This window comes from Arachis hypogaea, chromosome 16, assembly GCF_003086295.3.
Source record: "Arachis hypogaea cultivar Tifrunner chromosome 16, arahy.Tifrunner.gnm2.J5K5, whole genome shotgun sequence".
Lineage (NCBI taxonomy): Eukaryota > Viridiplantae > Streptophyta > Magnoliopsida > Fabales > Fabaceae > Arachis > Arachis hypogaea.
In genome coordinates this window covers 97,928,607-97,948,398 of record NC_092051.1, presented here as the reverse complement: position 1 = coordinate 97,948,398, position 19,792 = coordinate 97,928,607, and the positions used below count along the sequence as shown (strand labels likewise).

Sequence of the window (19,792 nt, the reverse complement as noted above, 5' to 3'; positions counted from 1 at the left end):
TTCTTTCGCCTTTCCTTCTTCTTATCTTCAGCCTCAGCTTGTTCCTTCAAACACATCCCGCAACACACAATCAATACAAAAAATAACAATATAATTAGCTATGCATTTTTTTTTCTAAATTGAGTTCTTTGTTTATTCACCTGAATTTCCTTGGCGGCCGCCACCTCGGATGATACCGGATCAACTTGAACCCGTGTATTATTTCCGGGATTTAGCTCCGCAGCAGCGTCTGCAACTGGAAAGGTTTCGTCTGTTCCCATATTACTTTGTATTCTGTAATGTAACCGTGTTCTTCAGTTCAAACGAGAGGAAAGACGATAACAAAAGAACGCATTCATGATCAAGTTTTCATGGCCAATTCAATGTCGAAGTTTTGCTGGAAATTAATTGACACGTGCCAGTGTTCCAAATGCCGAGTTTGTTAGTGTTTTATGGGTCCTAAGTCCTAACTAATCTAGTGGCTTATTCCTGTTCTCATATTTTACCTATATGCTTGTTTAGACCATGCTAAACTCTTTAATATAGCCAAAAGAAAAAGAAAAAGAAAAATAAATTAGAAAACTTTACCTATCTTCTAAAGTTTGAATTTTACTTTAGAGAGTAAAGTGTGATCTTCTCCTCTTGAATAGTTTCTCTTTCATATTTATTATTGGTCTCATCTATAAAATCAATGGTGAGAGATCACACTTTACTCTCTAAAGTGAAATTCAAACTTTAGAGGATCCAAATCTAATTTGAATAGGTGATAATCCAAGGAGTTTTAAATGCTAATTTTCCTTTATGGAAATTGGGAAGTTCGAATAAATGTTAAATGTTTGTATATTTTCGGCTCGAAAAAGATAGAATAATGTGAAACGCAGATTACAAGAATAATAACATGGCTAAGTTGAGTTTGTACAAGAATGATACCCCTATATCTTATATTTGCACGTCCGAATATATGACTCATTTCTTCCCGATTTAAATCAAACTCTTGGTCCTGAACAAACTTCATTGCTATATGAATTGATCTAATAATTTGGGGAACATAATTGTCTCGGGCGAAGAAAGCTACATCAAACAAGTTCATCGCCGACGGTCTCTTATCCAGTCTCCCCTGATCACCTCTAGAAGGTTCAGTTTTTGCTCCCGAAACCACGAGGCGCTGGCCTTGCTGATTCCACAAATTGTTTCCTTGATTCCGATCTCTTCTTCCTCCTTGCAGTACCAGGTGGAACCTGAACTAGGTACAATGCAGAAACCACAAAGCATGCTCAGTTTTTCCCCTTACAAAAAAGGTGGAGTCTACCGTGCATCAGTTCCTATGGTTATGGACTTATGGTGACTATAATGGTTATACAAGTGTTGCTAAAATTAAAGTCACTTTTTTTACATTATAGTAACCGATTTTTTTAAAATTAAAGAGCGTTGTTAAATAGTAAAAAAGTGTTACTTTAATTTTGGTAATACTTTTTAAGACATCATAACTACCATAACATAGGCACCATAGCATGCACCTATAAAAATTCCCTTGGAAATTGTTAAAAATTGTTTGCACATAAAATAGAATCACCTTTTCCTCTGTTTTCAGTGCTTCCTCAAGATTACTAAGGGTTGGAATTGATCCACCTTGCATTACACCCATCAGATTCTTCATGCGAACACGCATTTGGAACAGCTGAGCTACAAGTTGGCTTACCTGACATTATTGTAGAGCAGTCCACAAAGTTTGGAAATACCAAAATATAGCACAGTTAGAGAAACAGCTACTTTGAAGGATATTTCGAGAATATAAATTAAATTCTTACAGAAAACTATTCTACATACCTGCTGCTCTGTTTTCCCTGAACCCTGAGCAACTCTTTTCCTCCTGACTGGTGATTCGGCCAATAGTTCTGGCTTTTCCCTCTCCTCTGGAAATAAAAATAAAGGGATGGTTTAACAAAATCACTTAATCCAAATTCAAAGAACTGCAAGAACTTTGGCAAAAGCAACAATCGTCGATGGACAGTGCAAAAAGTTATTATTGTGATAGCAAAACGGTTAACAGTGACATCATTATCTTGTTCAAATAGTCCTTTCAATTTTATTTCTTAAGAACTTTATCTCACTATGGGAATCAAGCATTTGCCATTGATGACACACTTACCCTTAAGTAATCATAAGCAGCAGCAGCAAAATACAAGGGGGGAGAAAACTATAACTATTGAAGCACTAATTGGTAAAACCAAGAATTTTATTCTAGCTAAAATCTAAATGAAAAATATAGACTCTAACTACTGAGCTGTCAAAGGTTCTTACCCGGCGTCATTGCTTCTATCATTGCTTCCATGACCTTCAAATTCTTCTCTGCCTCTCGAATTTGAGCAGGCGTAGCCTGTATGCTTGAAAATGAGATTACATGAGTTTTACTATATCTATTCGAAGTGTTAAATACTTGCATAGAAGGATAGTAACAACAACTAGCGATGCTCAATTTAAAGGTTGCCAATTGCTAATTTGCAATTATTGGACATTAGGACAACACAAAATGAAATGAATAATGATAAATATTCAGGAAATCTAATGTTAAGGATTTCATACCTTCCCCATACCAGGAATCATTCCAATGACACGGGACACAGAACCCATTTTTGCAACAGCACGGGTTTGCTTTAGAAAATCATTAAAGTCAAACTTTGCACTCATAATCTTCTTTTGCAGTTCTTCAGCATCTTCTTGTTGCATCTATAATGAATGTGGTTAATAGCTCAATATTTTAAGTTCATTATGTGACAATAACAATCTAGTAACATAGTTGAGACTTACAACTTCTTGTGCCTTCTCTACAAATGAAAGGACATCTCCCATTCCTAATATGCGTCCTGCCATTCGATCAGGGTAGAAAGGTTCAAGATCCTCCATGCGTTCCCCTCGTCCTACCAGCTTGATTGGCTTACCAGATACCTGCCATCATTGAACTATCCAATCAAGCAAAACACAAGAGGACATGACTTAAACATGGTGGACTATGTTAATCACTTTAGAAATCTAGATACACTATCTATGGGTATATTTATCAGTTCAAGTTTTGGAGTGAATGGGGGGTATGGAAAGGGATTGAAGAGTAAGATGGGCTCAAGTTACTTTTCAAACCCTTCCTTTCCTTGCTTCAGCAAGACCTTGACTCACAAACGTACCCTAAAGATGAATCATACATTTCAATTCCAATAAACCATGTGTCCTTTTCTTTTAATACCAGAAGTTATTGGTATCGATTATATTTATTTAATAAATAATAAAACACTTTCTAAAAGCTAAGTCCAATGCAAGAAAACCTCTTTGACACTCAAGGCTGCTCCACCTCTTGAATCACCATCTAGCTTTGTCAAGATTGCACCTGTTATTCCAATCTCAAGATTGAAAGTAGTCACCAAAGCTGTTCACAGAAAATCTCATAGTCAGGTAAAACAGTATTCCAAAACCAAAGAAAAAGATGATTAACACGTGACAGCCACAAATTTAGAATCAATTAATCAATGTGTTATTTTCATTTTATTTTATATAAAGTAAAACATATTTCATATTATCTGAAAATTAAAAATTCACTTCTGTACCTGCTGCTTCTTGTCCTGTCATGGCATCCACAACTAGCAAAACCTCTGTTGGATTCAGTGCCTGTTTCACTTCTTTTAACTCGTCCATCATTGTTTTGTCTATCTGTTTCATAAGAAATAACAATCCTGATCAACGTAACATAATTCTTCCAATTATTAACTGAACCATGAAATAAATTATTTTGACGTTACCAGTCCTAGAAAGGATTTACCTGCAGCCTGCCAGCAGTGTCGACAATAACCACATCAATTTTCTTTTTCTTTGCATCTGCCAAACCTTGTTTAGCAATTTCTGAAGGTTTAACATCAGTACCTGCTGTGTAGACAGGAACATCCACCTGAAACAAGCTAAAACTAATTACAAAAATGTGAATAGATACAAAATTGAGAGAGTTACACTACAATCAAACCACCAAGCATTGGCAAAGACAGCACACAGAAAATTTAAAACGAAATTGCTAGCGTTTCTTCAGAGACTACAACTTGTTGACTTTGAGGAGATGAAATTCCAGTACCTGTTTGCCCAAAATAGACAGTTGATCAATAGCAGCAGGTCTGTAAACATCACCAGCAACTAGCATGCAACTCTTCCCCTGACAATAGGTGCTCGTGTTAATAAAGGATGCTTCAATAACGCAAGGAACTAATAGCTACCAGAAAAGAGAATAATAAGTAGTAGGAGCGAGATTGCAAATTCACCTGTTTCTTGAGATAGTTGGCCAACTTCGCACAAACAGTTGTTTTCCCAACTCCCTGGAGTCCAGCCAACAAAATGACTGTGGGCCCTGATTTGGAAAAAACCAGTTCACAGACCTCTCCACCCATCAGTTTTACTAGTTCATCGTGTACAATCTGCAAAACCCAATGATCAACACCAACTTTGTACCTGTATAGAATTTCAGTACTCAAAATATAGATGCATCGTTAATTTCTATAATACCGTTAAAATGAGATTATTATATAAATATCTTGTCCAAAAGAGTTCTCTTAGCTTCCCTACATGTGAACCATACACAGAACATAAGAAGAACACCAGAAATTCCTATGTGGTGCTTTGTCCACACAATCTACTAGCACTGGTGCATTGCTCATATGACTTATTCTTTGCCGCGAATTTCAAATGTATTTTGACACATAATTTTATGTAGAAGTAATTGAATGTGTGTAACACGGTGATTTAAACTTTGAAAAATTGCTAGTAATCCTAGACTTTCTCTTGGCACGAGTTTCCAATCATAAATAAATAATTTTACCTTAACCAATTGCTGATCTGGTCTCACTCCTCGTATGAGGCCAACACCCACAGCCTGATCTGTGACAGCTTGCACAAACCTTCTTACAACAGGAAGACTAACCTGCCAACAACAAAACTCACCTTACCTAATAAACACCATTTGCACAAAGGATCATGTAAAGTACCAAACTCTCAAAAGCATCTTACATCTGCTTCCAAAAGAGCTCTCCTAATATCACGCATAGGCTCCACAATATTCTCTTTTGTTAAAACCTCTGCACACCACAACCAAACACACCCCAATGAACGAAATCCATAACAATTGATTAACTCATTAAACACTCCACAAACCGTTGTGGGACCCTAAATAACATGCGAACTATGATAAACAAATACTTTGTTTTTGCTCATCTATATGGTATGGTATGGGTATCTACATAAAATATTGCTCTACCTAAACTACTTAACTTTGTGACCCTTTTTTCCATAAAATTTTCCGCTATCGTATTCAATACTCGTATTTTGTATGTGCAACATAGTATGCAAGCAACGAATATCTAATAACCCTTGAGAAACAAAAATGGAAAGTGAGAACCAACCTTCCCCTTTGAGTTTGCTCCACGCAGCCTCAAGGCCACTGGTCAATTGTCCAAACATCTCAGCCCTCACCACTCCGCGCATGTCCCTTCTCACAGTAACGCTTTTGGAGTTCACCCAACTCCATATCTCATTCTGCAAGTGACCCATTTGGCCAAATCAATCACAAGCGAATTCTCTTTAGCTGAATGCTATGAAAATTTCAAACTTGCTTCGAAATACTCGGAGATTAATTGCTGTTTCTGGAACTTACCGTGAACAAGTTTCGGGTGGAAAAGGAAGTAGTGGGTGTGGTTGAACCAATCCAAGGAGAGCATAGCGTATTTGGTTTAACAGAAGAAGAAGAAGAGTACAAGGTTCGGTTGTGAGAGAAGGAAGGAGTGGAGAAATGGCGGGAGGCAACGGCAGACAAGTGTACGGCCTCCATGTTTGTTCACTGCAGAAGGCAGAAGCTGAGAGGCTCAACCTGGTGCCTGCTAGTGCTAGTTGCTATTTCTCTCTCTATCTTGTTTATCCACAACGATCTTTTTCTTCATTCTCTATCTACGTGGTTTCTTTTCTTACTTCTTGGCTTAGCACGAGATGACCTTATCACTCTGGGAATGAAATTCCTATTTTTCTAATATATTTAAGAATATGGGGCACTATTATTATTCCTAATAGTTTTTTATATCTCCATTACATATTCTTATTATGAAATCGCTATCACTATCTATTTATCTTGTGAAGAGAAACGTTTGAAGATACACACCAATCAGATTTGGGAAAATTCTTGCTTAAATGAATTCTACATTGTGACACTATTATTTTTACGATGCAATTGACAGCATTCGTTGATTATGGTTTTTTGGCTCCTTATTCTCGTAATCTCGTTTACATTCTTACCCAACGTTTTTATCCCAATATTTCAAGATTGTCAGGTAATAGTATCATTATCCTAAGAGGATAAGCATGGCTCCAAAGTAAGAACATGCAGTCTTTTAGTCATCAATAGTAATGAATTGGTCCAAATGAGGATCATGTAGCAATTCAGAATTCGTTAAACTCTATACTTGAGAGAGGAGAGAAAAAATAGTGTGTTAGAACTCTGCTTGGTTAATGAAATAGAATGAACAAACATGGTTAAGAACCTCACCCAAAAACAATAACAGGAAAAACACTAAACAGTTCCAAACGTAGAAAAACACACACAGACCTCTTTACAAGTGGTTATCCCATCCACCCTCTAATCTCATCACCGAAGGAATTTATGTGAGTACTCCAACAATGCGAATGCTCTCAATTATCCTTGGGAGTACTATTTATCTTCTGCTATCTGTTCCACAGGCAGCAAGACAAGAAAATCAAATGGCATTCAATGGCTCAACGCCAAGCTTCGGCCAACTCCGTTCTTGAATTTATACGGCCAATAATTGAGGTTCCAAGGTTCTTTTCTGTGGATCCTGCTGCTGGAAGGTCAATCAACTTAGAAGTATTCAGTTGAAGGCTTTTGCTCTTGCAGATATTTGATTGATCCTCCTTACACTCAGCAGAAGCAAGGTTGTTAGAGTCTTGAAGTCCGATTGCCATAGAACAAAGCTGCGAGACGAGATTGCACGGACAAGTATCAACTAGCAACCTATTTTCTCTAGAAATGAAATTTTCAGTGGATGTCGTCAAAATTTTGGATCCACTTTCAGTTTCACAGCTGTCTAAAATTTTGGATCCACTTTCAGTTTCACAGCTGTCTTCTGTACCATGACTAGGGCTTTGTTGAGAAGGTTCTTCAGTAACAAATTCTTTATCCTCTTCATTACAATCCTTTTCACTTTCACTGTCATCTTTTAGGATCAGTTGTGAAGTGCTGTGGTGCCCATCGTCATCAAAAGAATTTAGGTTGGAAACAGGATTGGAATTTACCATAGACTCCTCTCTATCTCTCAGTGTCTTCACGACAAGTGTCTTGAGGAAATTCATGACTTGTACTGCATACATCAAAGCAGTCAAAGGATCTGCCATCTGAAATAGACAATGCAGAAATGTAATTCTAGCATCAAATTCATAAACTCAGACCAGTACTATAGTTTTACATATCATACTGCAAACAAGAAAAGCCACATGCACAAACATCCGCATAGGGCTCGGGAAAATGCTGCACCCAAAATAGTAGATATACACAGACATCATACGATAGCCAATCAGAAAAGCAGTTATGGTAGAATAGATCAACCGGAATCTTTGACTGATGCTATAAATTTTTGTACGAAGTGCTATATATAAAGAAAATTACAATTTTACTAGCTTAAAATACACTTTTCAAGTTTGAACATAGTATGTCAGTCCTAGGAAACATTAATCATCTAAAGGGCTGTGCTTAGGATGATTATGTTCGCTATTTTAAAGTTTAAACTACATACCACTGGTTACTTCCATAGAAGACAGATGAACTAACCACATGGAAGAAAGGAGAGAAATGCAAAACAAAAGGTGAAGTTGGCAAGCATTCAATATTTCAAGCAAAAAAACTGGAGGGTAGGAACTTTTTAACAAAAACTTACATGAGTCATATTTGGTGCAAAAACCATTGCAACATTGCGTGCGTTCATTTTGTTCAGATGTTCCAGTTGAGCAACGTCAGCCATTAGGTTTATTGCCCAATCTAGCAAAGCAGCTTCTGTCGGTGGAAGTAGCCTCACAAGCTGAGAACATTCTTCCTCTGACTGAGACTGCATCACCTGCTCTGGCGAAAGTGGGTCTAATACCCCAGTGGGCAGTTCTCTGAACCAAGCCTGCAAAGAAGCATTGATTAGTTAGAGGTTTCGTTAATGTATCCACCATTCCACTCCAAAGTAGATAAATGGAAAACAATTGGCATAAATGCATTGATTATCACCAAGATAACTTCCAAATAGCACGTTTGAACAGAACCGACATCCAAGAACCTGATTTCAGATGAATCTCTAAATATTTGAAACAAAAAGTAGTGCTGAATGGGGAAAAAAAAGGAAGCAAATATTGAATCGTACTAATACCTTTATAAGACCTGCCAGACAATGCACGTCAATGCCTTCTGGTACAACTCCTCTGTTTAATTGTTCCCTCACTGACTCCTCTTGACCATTTTCAGCATTAATTCTGAAGATCCCTTCAGCCTGGATGTACACTTAAAATTGTAACTCCAAGTAGATTGAAATTAAATAGCAAATCGAGCAAAATGTTTCTGGAAAAAAACAGATGCCTGCAGGGGTAGGGGGACTACAGATTGTTCATCCACAACATCACATTTTTTGTTCAAGCAAGTAATGTTATTTGAAATCTGAATCACATTTGATTCCCACGAACAAACTGAGAAGAGAAGAACATATAGGAGCTAAAAAATTACCTGCAGACCTCCTTGTGCGTACAAATGTCTTTGCATCAAAAGCAGAATCGTAGGTACACTATTTCCTCTGGCATCAAAAGAAAGCTGCATAGATTCTGTTGAAACCCCAAAAACATTTGCACTGTAGAAAACAAATAAAATATATCAAAATTAAACAAGAAGATATAATTCAGAATGAATCTAGCAGACATCTAATATGGTAGAGGAGATATGTGAACATCATCAAAACTAGATCAACAAATAGATAGGCTGAACTAGGGGCAGAAGGTATGTATAATTTTAATATTATTATGCACCATCTCAGGTGCAAAAGATAATCGATTGTTTTATGATGATAAACTAAATCCGTGGCATTGTGAGGCACCCTAGATTTTCAGAGAAGAAATCACCCTAGATCAACAATTTTTCCCTGCTGCTCATTTTTCTCCCATCACTGGTTACCATTGGCATGATTCATGCTAGCAAATTAAGGCACCTTATATTACAATTCAACACTGTTGTTGCCATTGTTCACTTGTAAATTTGATAATTGGCAAGGTGGCAAATATCATTCTACCAGTAGGTTGGCTTTTAGATTTAGAGCATAGAAGGGGAGTGGATAACATGACTCGGCATAAGCATGGAAGTCGATCCATTTACTGAAAATTCAGAACTATGAGTTATACTGTTATGGAGATCCTTCAATTATACGCCCTATTTCTATATTCAACTTCAGGTTCCACATGGACAGAACAAAAATCGATTTGGAAGAAGGAAAAAAAGGGGTTCCAAATCTACAATGACTTAAGAACCACCACAATTGTGCAACTAGTAATGTAATCAACATAATATATTAACTTCATATCTAAAATAAGGAACTAATTTGAGATTTATTAAGAATCATGTGTGGATTCTTAAAAGGAATGTTATCCAAGAAAAGACCCCTTTTTTTTTTACCAATTGCATGAACTTGAATGGAACCAGATGAGCAATAAAAGGGAAAATAATATGATAGTAACACAAATAAAAGACACGCACAAAGATAAAAGAGGAAAAAGAAATTTATGGCAAGTAATGAATGAACAAATCCAATAATTGTGATTGAGATTTAGAACGAAAGCGTGAAACTGACCTTGCACTTGGAGGCCTTCTGGGAACCTCAGGTTCGAATTCAACAGGCAAACCAAGAAAGCCATGGAACCGATCAAAGGTTACATGTGCCACGTGTCTCACATTAGAAGGCCACCCAATCTCCATTGAAGAAGAAGAAAGGTCTCCAGCGCTGCTGCTAGCACTGCAACCTATCAAAGATTTCCTGAAAGTTTCAATCAAGAGAGTCAAAATAGAAAGCTGATCTCTTTCTCTGTCCTTTTCTGTCTTTTCACATTCTCCCTCTTCTTCTTCTTCTGCCAAATCCAATTGGGACTGAAGCACCACACCTTCAATTTCCACTGTGTTGTTGGGGCTGTTAATAAGGGCAGTTTGGTGCGACCCACCACACGGACTATTGCTCGAACAGCTTGAAGGTGAAGGTAACTGAGATGGGGATTGCAGCACTTCCGTCATTTTTGGGAACTAATTGATTGAAAATTTGATTTCAGGGGTTCCTATCTCTCTCTCTCTCTCTCTCTCTCTCTCTCTCTCTCTCTCTCAAAACAAAACCCCACTTTTAATATATGTTTATTGTTGTTCTATTTCCTAACGAAAAGCAAATATTTTTGGACATTAGATTAAAGAAAGAATAGAAATTGGCGGTGGTGGTGGTGGTGGAGTAGAGTTTGATTCAAGAAAAGGGCTTCTGGAAGGTGAGATGGGACTATCATTAATCACTGTACATCGAGAGAGAGGGTTATAGAAGGAAGAATCATAGCACATGAGACAGAAAGAGATTGGTTGTTGGTTGGGATTATACTGAAGATGATGATTATGATTATGATGACGATGGAGTATGAGTCCGGTTTGCAAGAGAGAGGGGGTATGTATTTTACTATTTTTGTACGGTATTTTGGAGAGGGGAGTAACTTTTAAGGGTTTTTCACATAAAAATTTAATTTTATCCAAACTCTTTGTTCAATGAATTTAATTTTAATGTATTTTTAGTATAAAATAAAGGTTTAATTATTCTACTAGTTCTTATAGTTTCGTAAAATTTTTAATTAGGTGTCTATACTTTTTTTTTTAATTGAGTTCTTATACCAAAAAATTTTTTTTAATTGGGTCCCTATACTTTTTTTTTTTTATTTAGGTTTCTGTACCAATTCTTTTTTTTTAATTGGGTCCCTATAAAATTAAGCCAATTACTACTAAAAAGGGACTAAAAGAAACTTAATTGAAAAAAAATTTGGTGCAAGAACCCAATTAAAAAGAAAAAAAGTATAGGAACCTAATTGAAAATTTCACGAAACTATAAGGACCAACAGAATAATTAAACCTAAAATAAATTTGTATATATATTTAATGTATCAGACTCTCTTTTAGTGTTCTGTTAGGTAGCGTTTGTTTTCGAAGACAGAACATAAAGACAGAGACAGTACATGTTTAAAATGTGTTTGGAAGCAGAGACATGGACACAAAACACATTGTCTCTGAGATAGTTTTTTATATTTTTGTGTCCACTCTTTTACCAAGGACAAATGGATACGGGATTTAGAAGAGTGGACACGGACTTTTTTATAAATTTTGCTTTCTTTTTTGTCCATAGATATTTTTTATTATTCCACTATTATCCCTTCTTATTTTTCCTATAATTAGTCTTGAAACTTTTGAAAAATAAATATTATTAAAGGTAAAATTGATCTTTTAAAATGCTAAAAAATAATTTATAAGTTATAATTGATTTTATATAATTTAAAGAAAAATCAGTTTTTAGACCAAAAAAAATAATTTTCTAAACAAAAATAGATTTTTATATGCAAAAACTATTTTTTCATGTAAAAACGAATTCTTTTTTAAAATTAATTTTTTATTTAAAATTAATTTGGCTTATTAACCTAAACAAATTTTTTTATTAATCAAACTCATCTATTTTTTATTAATCTTAACCATATGTATTCCTACATATTAATAATAAATTTAAAAATAAAATAAATATATTTATAATTTTTATTTTAATATAAATATTATTATATATTTTTTTATTAAAAATTTTGGTCTCTTCAAATATTTTTCAAGTTTCGTTTGTACTCCTACGTACTCTCATTCTCTATTAAATTAGTTTGTACTTAACGTAGAAAATTTAGAATCAATGGTTATTTTAGTCATTTCAAATAATATTTTAGTCTTGTCCATGTATATCCAAACATAATACTGGACATTACATTAGTGTCTTGTACATCGTATCCAAACACAATACACAAACAATAATTTTTACTGTCTCCGTCCTATTGTCTCTGTCTCAGTGTCATGTTCTGTCCTGTCTTTGAAAACAAACGCAGCCTTAGAGTTTTACTAGAATTTTATGAGTGCTTTATTTAAAATTTTAATCTTTTCATCTCTTTTTTACTTTTCTATTTCTATCTTCAAACGCAGCCTTAGAGTTTTACTAGAATTTTATGAGTGCTTTATTTAAAATTTTAATCTTTTCATCTCTTTTTTACTTTTCTATTTCTATCTTCTTCTTTGATCACATCAATTTGTACTCCTAGTTCTCGTTACCTTATAATCAATTTCTCCTTAATTAGCATTCTCAATCCAATATAAATTTTGGTGGACGAAAAAACTCTAAAATCGATCCAGGTAGTGAGGAGGATGATTAAGATATTGTGGTATTGGAGACGGAAGATTATTCTCAGGATTGGAGACTTGTATTAAGAGTCTCTCGAGAAGACTCTTTGCAGATAGATTGGCACAATTGACAATACCTTAAGGGGTAAACCGGAGAGGTTCCGATCGATTGAGAGAGGTCCTAATCAATTCCAATTCTTCTTTGAGGATGATCTTGATGTTCTCATAATTGAAAAAGGATCTCCTTGACTCTTTAAGGATTATATCTTGCATGTGAGAAGATGGATTGAATCGAATGAACACGACCAGAAAAATAATACTTATTTTCCAATCTAGATCCAAGTATGGGTCTGTCTGAGCAGTTTAAAACTATTCAGGTTGGAAAAAGACTTGGGGAGAAAATTGAAGAGGTGATAGACATTGATTTTTTCTCTGTTCGTGGAAGAGAATCTCGAATTCTCAAGACCAAAGTCTGGCTTGATGGTGATAAAAGGGTGAAAGACAGCATTCGTATGGCTGAACTAAATGGTAAGGTGTTGGAAATTGGATTGCGATACGAGAGGTGATACGGAATGTAACCTAGGATAAGATGGAAAATAAAAAAAAAAAAGGACTCCTCTACCTCAATTTGATTTTCTGATGCAACAACTAAGGGAATCACTCTACCTCACCTATTCACACCCAATTTTCTCAAAGAAACTCAAAAAAATTTTCATTCATCAAAAATTAAAGAAAAAAAGTGGTTACCAGGTTTTAGAGGGTTTTTATACCTCTTAAGTTTAAAACCCTAACTCATAAGTTCACTAGAATAAAAAAATGGGTCAAATCATAACTGGGCCTAAAACAAACAAAACAACAAAAATAAAATAAATATAAAATAAATTCTAAGAAGGTGATGTCTTTTTCATTCATCTTGACTAATGAGAGTCTTCAATGCATCTTGTAAATAGTAAGACATTTGACTTTTGATAATTGTTAATTATTGCCTTGCCCAATTCTTGATGCATCTCCTGAACAAATGATTTAGCCATGTTTGCAAAACCTTCTTTTATTCTCTTAGTTGTTGCTCTTGTAATTGGACCAATTGGCATATGACAGTTCTCAGTTTGTCCCACAGGGCTCGTATCATTCCCTCCCACCTGAAAAATATTCGTCCTCGAATCTGCATCCAAATCAAAAGGAGATAGGTCAGAGACATTAAAAGTAGCTGACACATTATACTTACCTGGAAGGTCAATCTTGTAAGCATTGTTATTGATCCTTTCGAGCACCTGAAATGGACCATCACCCCTATGGGCTAACTTGGATTTTCTTTGAGTAGGAAACCTCTCCTTTCTCAAATGAACCCATACCCAGTCATCAGGTTCAAAGATAAGTTGTCTTCGACCTTTATTCACCCGTTGAGCTGTCAATTTATTTTTCTTTTCAAGCAACTCACGTGCTTTCAAGTGCATAGCTTAAACTTTTTCAGCTTTACCTTCTGCATCCAAGCTAACAAGATCACTCAAAGGCAAAGGTAATAAGTCCAAAACAGTTAAAGGATTAAAACCATACACAAGTTCAAAAGGAGAAAAATCAGTAGAAGAATGAATGGTTTTATTATAAGCAAACTCAATAAAAGGTAAATAATCTTCCTAAGTTTTCAAATTCTTACCAACAACAATACGTAATAAGGTCCCTAATATTCTATTTACTACTTTAGTTTGACCATCAGTCTGAGGATGACAAGTAGTAGAGTATAATAATTTTATGCCTAATTTACCCCATAAAACTTTCCAAAAATGACTCAAAAATTTTACATCGCGATCAGAAATAATAGTTTGGGGAACACCATGCAAGCACACAATCTCTCTAAAGAATATATCAGCAATATTTGTTGCATCATCAGTTTTATGGCATGCAATAAAATGAATCATTTTACTAAATCTGTCTACCACAACAAAAATGTTATCTCTACCTTTTTTAGTTCAAGGCAAACCAAGAACAAAATCCATAAAAATATCAACCCACTTATGCATAGGAACAAATAAAGGGCATACAAACTATGTGACAAAGACTTAGATTTAGCTTGTTTACATGCAATACACTTAGTACAAAATTTTTCAACATCTCTACGCATCTGTGGCCAGTAAAAATGTTTAGATAACACATCCAATGTCTTATGCATACTAAAATGACCCATCAAACCCCCATTATGTGATTCAAGAACAAGTAAGTCCCTTATAAAACAAGCAGGTACACAAATTCTATTAACACGAAATAGAAAACCTTCATGTCTATAAAATTTGTTAAATGCACTATGTTCACAAGAGGCATAAATAACAGAAAAGTCAGAATCAGTTGCATACAACTCCTTTAAAAACTCAAATCTTAACAACTTAGAAGTAAGTGTAGTAATCAAAGCATACCTCCGAGATAAAGCATCAGCAACGACATTCTCTTTACCTTGTTTAAAGGAAATCACATATGGAAATGTTTCAATAAATTTCACCTATTTAGCATGTCTTTTATCAAGCTTACCTTGTCCTTTTAAGTACTTTAAAGATTCATGATCTGTGTGAATCACAAACTCCTTAGGTAAGAGGTAGTGTTGCCAAACCTCCAAAGTCCGAACAAAAGCATAATAATTCTTTGTCGTATGTTGAATATTTACGTTGAGCTAAATTCAACTTTTCACTAAAGAAGGCAATGGCTCATTTTTCCTGCATCAAAACAGCACATATACCAATCCCAGAAGCATCACATTCAATCTTAAAGGTTTTATCAAAGTTAGATAAAACAAGAATAGGAGTAGAATACAAATAGTCTTTTCGGGTATGAAATGCAATTTCTTGTTCCTTTTCCCATTTAAATCCAACATCCTTTTTGATAACCTCTGTGAGAGGCGCAGCAATGGTAGAATTTTTTTTTATAAATCTTCTGTAAAATCCAGCTAACCTATGAAAACTTCTTACCTCAGAAGCATTCTTAGGCATTGCCCATTCACGAATAGCCTTTACCTTTTTCTAATCAACCTCAATTCCACTCGTACTCATAACAAAATCAAGAAATATAACTCAATCAATATAAAAAGTGCATTTTTTAAGATTGGCATATAATTTTTCTTTTCAAAGCACTCCCAAAACAGCTGAAATATGTGACAAGTGGTCATTCAAATAAGTGTTATAAATGAGAATATCATCGAAATAAACAACAACAAATTTACCCAAAAATTCTCACAAAACATGGTTCATTAGACGCATAAAAGTACTAGGTGCGTTAGTTAGTCCAAAAGGCATTACTAACCACTCATATAACCCATGTTTTATTTTTAATGCAGTCTTCTATTCATCCCCTGGTTTCATTCTAATTTGATGATACCCATTTTTCAAATCAATTTTAGTGAATATGCATGCACCATATAACTCATCAAGCATGTCATCTAGCCTAGGGATAGGATAACGATACTTTACCGTTATCTTATTGACTGTACGACAATCCACACACATTCTTCAAGTACCATCCTTATTTGGAACCAAAAAAACTGGTACAGCACATGGACTCATACTCTCTCTGATGTGACCTTTGGCTAATAACTCCTCCACTTGCCTTTGAAGCTCCTTTTGTCTCTTCAGGGTTACTCCTATAGGCTGGTCTATTAGGAATGCTAGCACCAGGAATAAAATTAATGTGGTCCTCAATCCCTCGAAATGGAGGCAAACCACGTGGCACGTCAGTAAAAAAGACATCAGCAAATTCCTGCAACAAAGAGACAAAGCTATTTGGCAAATTTGGGTTAAGGTCAGTGTCAGAGAATAAAGTATCTCTAAATCGAACCATAAACAAAGCTTTCTTGCCTATTAAAGCACTCTTTAAATCTCTTTCTTTTGCAAAGAAACACAATTTGCTCTCAACTTTCTCAATTTTTTCTATATTTGCACTACTCTCATGACATGTACTCTTTTCTTTCTTTTCACTCACCTTTGGACTTTTTGCTATATTCTTTTCTCTCATAACCTCTTTTCTCTCATATTTTTCTGTGATCTCACATCCCATATTTTTCTTAGTATCCTGTTGAAGGTTCAACTGGTCAAGGTAAACCTCCTTAGGTGATAAAGGAGCAAGAGTGATCTTACGACCATTAAAATTAAAGGAGAACTGATTTGTGTGACCATCATGAAATGCTCGACGGTCGAACTGCCAAGGTCTCTTCAATAATAAATGACAAGCTTGCATTGGCACCACATCACACAATGCCTCATCAACATACTTTCCAACAGAGAATACAATTGTCACCTACTTGTCAACCTTGATCTCTCCACTATCATTCAACCACTGCAACGTATATGGTTTAAGATGTCGAACACATGTCAAACCCAATTTCTCCACCATAAGTGTACTAGCCACATTAGTCCAACTCCCGCCATCAATAATCAGACTACACATTTTTTCACCCACCAAGCATCTAGTGTGAAAAAGATTTTGGCATTGCTCTAGGCTATCTTCTTTCACCTGCAAATTCAAAGCACGTATAACAACAAGAGATTCACCATGGACTGCATACTCAATATTACCATCAGAACAATCCTCCAAAAGTGACATACTATTAGCAGAATCATCACCATGATCAAAATCAGAGACAGTATCATCTCTAATAACCATCAATCTCCTGTTTGGACAATCACTAGCATAATGACCCATATCATGACATTTGAAGCATTTAATATCTCGATGCCTAGAAGTAGTAGAAGAAGAGTTAGAATTACCTTTCTTCTTTGTAGCATCAAACAACGCATTAGGTTCAGCATCCTTAGTCGTTGTTGTGTCAGCACTATGAGACTCCCACTTTGGATTAGCATGAGATGATCCTCTTGGTGATCTTCTTTGTTGTTGCCTTTTCACCTTCATTTTCATACTGACTAAATCTTCCATCTCTACATAATGATGTAACTCCACCACATCAGCAATCGCTCTATTCAAACCACCTACAAATCGTGCCATAGTAACCTCAGTGTTCTCTTCTATGTTGGCAGTGATCATAAGCATCTCCATTTTCTTATGGTAGTCTTCAACGGATTTGGAGCCTTGAGTCAGCTGATGTAACTTTTGATGCACTTCTCTGTAGTAGTACGAAGGCACAAATCTTTTCTTCATGAGGCGTCTCATGAGATCCCAAGACTCTATAGGGTGATCATCATTCTGCCGTCTTGTCTTCACTAGTTCATCCCACCAAAGTAAGGCATAGTCAGAGAATACAACTGCTACCAAACAAACCTTCTTTGCTTAAGAGTAATTATGACAAGCAAAAATTCTATCTACCTTACGTTCTCATTCCAAATAAACTTCAGGATCATTTCTCCCTTTGTATGGTGGTATTTGCATCTTGATGGCATTGATATTGCTATCTTAACTTTTATGTCGAGGTGTTATAACCCCATCAGAGTCATCATCAGAAGGTACATGATTCTGACGCCAATTTCAGAAAGGTCCTTGTTTAGTATTCTTGGACAATGTCTGTGTCACCTCTTGCCTCCATGTTTCCAACTCATTCAAGCGATTAGATTAGTTAAGTGTTGAATGGCCTTTTGCATCAACTCCATGTCAATTAAAGTATCTTCGGAATGAGATGCTATAACAATGATCCTGTAACAAAAATGTTATAGAAAGGACCTCACAATCACTCTCTCACGTGTTTCACTCAAGGATGGATACTCGTGTTTATTCTCAAAATTGATTTTTACCCTCTATTGAACTTACCACTCTTTACCACTCTTGAATCTCTTTGACTGTTGTACTTTAGAAATCAAATAAAAATAAAAGATAGAAAAAACCCGACGCAATTATAAGAAAAAAAGATGGAAAGAAAAAAAAAGATGAAAAAAAAGGGGATAAAAACACAGAAGACAAAAAGATAAAAATAATAAAAAAAATAAAAATAATAAAAATAAGAATAATAATAATAACTTATTTAATGATTTTTTTTAGATTATTGTTTTTTTAATAAGAAAAATAAGAACACAATGATTTTTTTTTTTTGTCTTTTTTACTTTGCTTAAGTGCTACTTTGTAAATTTTAAAGTGCGTACTCTTCTTTTTTTTGGTACTCAAGATATGTTGGCAAAAGAAAAAAATTAAAAACCTTCAAGGTGTGTATTCTTTTTTTCTTTTTGGTACTCAAGATGTGTTGGTAAAAGAAAAAATTACTAATAATGAGAAGAAAGATAATAAACTAATAAGAAAATGAATGACAAGGGAAGGACGAAAAGAATAACGATAAACACAGAAGCAGCAAGGATAGGAAATAATATTAGGGAAAGGAATAAAAAAAGAACAAAGAAAATAATAATAACTGAGAAGAGATGAAAAACCACTCAACAAAAAAAAGAACAAGACGTAAGGATAAACTTACTATGCGTGGCTGAAATTTTTGTTTTTCCTTTTTTGTTTAAATTTATTTAGAACACAAGAAGGGTAAACGTAGACTAATACAAAATTAATCTAATACTTGAAATCTGATACCAAATGATACGGAATGTCAAAGAAAGGGACTTCTCTACCTCAATTTGATTTACTGATGCAACAGATAAGGGAATCACACTCTACCTCACATGTTCACACCCAAGTTTCTCAAATAAACTCAAAAAAATTTTCATTCATAAAAAATTAAAGAAAAAAAAAGTGGCTACCAGATTTTAGAGAATTTTTATACATCTTGAGTTTAAAACTCTAACTCATAAGTTCACTAGAATAAAGAAATGGGCCAAATCATAACTGGGTCTAAAATAAACAAAACAACAAAAATAAAATAAACAAAAAATAAATTACAAGAAGGTGACTTATTGCTTGTACTTATTAAAAATTATTTTAAATTTGATTTATCAAATATAGATATTATAATTTTTTTTTAAAAATATCTTTCAAATATCAACTTTTAATAATTTTTTAAAAAAATTTGGGTTGGTGTAGTGGTTAGTTCACTAATCTAAGTAAATGTGAGAATTCGAATCTCGTCTTGTGCATGTAGCAATCTATTAGCCAACAAAAATTCTTAAATAAAATTTAGATTTTTGATGGATTAATCCTTAATTTGTCCATAAAAAATTTCCAATCATCCAATGTGTTAGTCATAAACTTAAGATTTTAATAATTTTCTTTTTAAGTCATTTTTTTTTTCTTGTCTTGCCTCAAAACTAACTCATTTGGTCACCAATTAACACAAATTATAAAGTTGTATTTGATTATGAAAACAGAATAAGATAAGATATTAAAAATAAAATATAAATGATATAAATACAAAAATTAGTATTTTTTTATAAAAAATATAAAAAAATATAATAACAAAAA

At 34.6% G+C, this 19,792-nt stretch overlaps 2 protein-coding genes and 1 pseudogene across 2 annotated transcripts; all 3 read right to left on the bottom strand.

Moving 5' to 3' along the window:
- Nucleotides 1-801: 801 nt before the first annotated feature.
- LOC112754516 (signal recognition particle subunit SRP54, chloroplastic) lies at nt 802-6,283 on the bottom strand. Its single transcript, XM_025802180.2, has 15 exons — nt 5,660-6,283; nt 5,409-5,541; nt 5,017-5,084; nt 4,829-4,930; nt 4,275-4,427; nt 4,091-4,168; nt 3,788-3,913; nt 3,576-3,678; nt 3,297-3,397; nt 2,788-2,925; nt 2,563-2,706; nt 2,281-2,356; nt 1,807-1,892; nt 1,553-1,678; nt 802-1,217 (listed from the first exon to the last, which is right to left on the bottom strand). Exons 1-15 carry the CDS (start codon nt 5,831-5,833, stop codon nt 1,116-1,118), a joined length of 1,710 nt encoding a protein of 569 aa, XP_025657965.1. The 5' UTR covers nt 5,834-6,283; the 3' UTR covers nt 802-1,115.
- A 101-nt stretch (nt 6,284-6,384) lies between these two features.
- Nucleotides 6,385-10,745, bottom strand: LOC112754517 (rho GTPase-activating protein 4). Its single transcript, XM_025802181.3, has 5 exons — nt 9,879-10,745; nt 8,768-8,888; nt 8,418-8,537; nt 7,944-8,174; nt 6,385-7,404 (listed from the first exon to the last, which is right to left on the bottom strand). Exons 1-5 carry the CDS (start codon nt 10,310-10,312, stop codon nt 6,769-6,771), a joined length of 1,542 nt encoding a protein of 513 aa, XP_025657966.1. The 5' UTR covers nt 10,313-10,745; the 3' UTR covers nt 6,385-6,768.
- A 2,641-nt stretch (nt 10,746-13,386) lies between these two features.
- Nucleotides 13,387-16,684, bottom strand: LOC140180155 (uncharacterized; annotated as a pseudogene).
- Between the last annotated feature and the right edge of the window lie 3,108 nt (nt 16,685-19,792).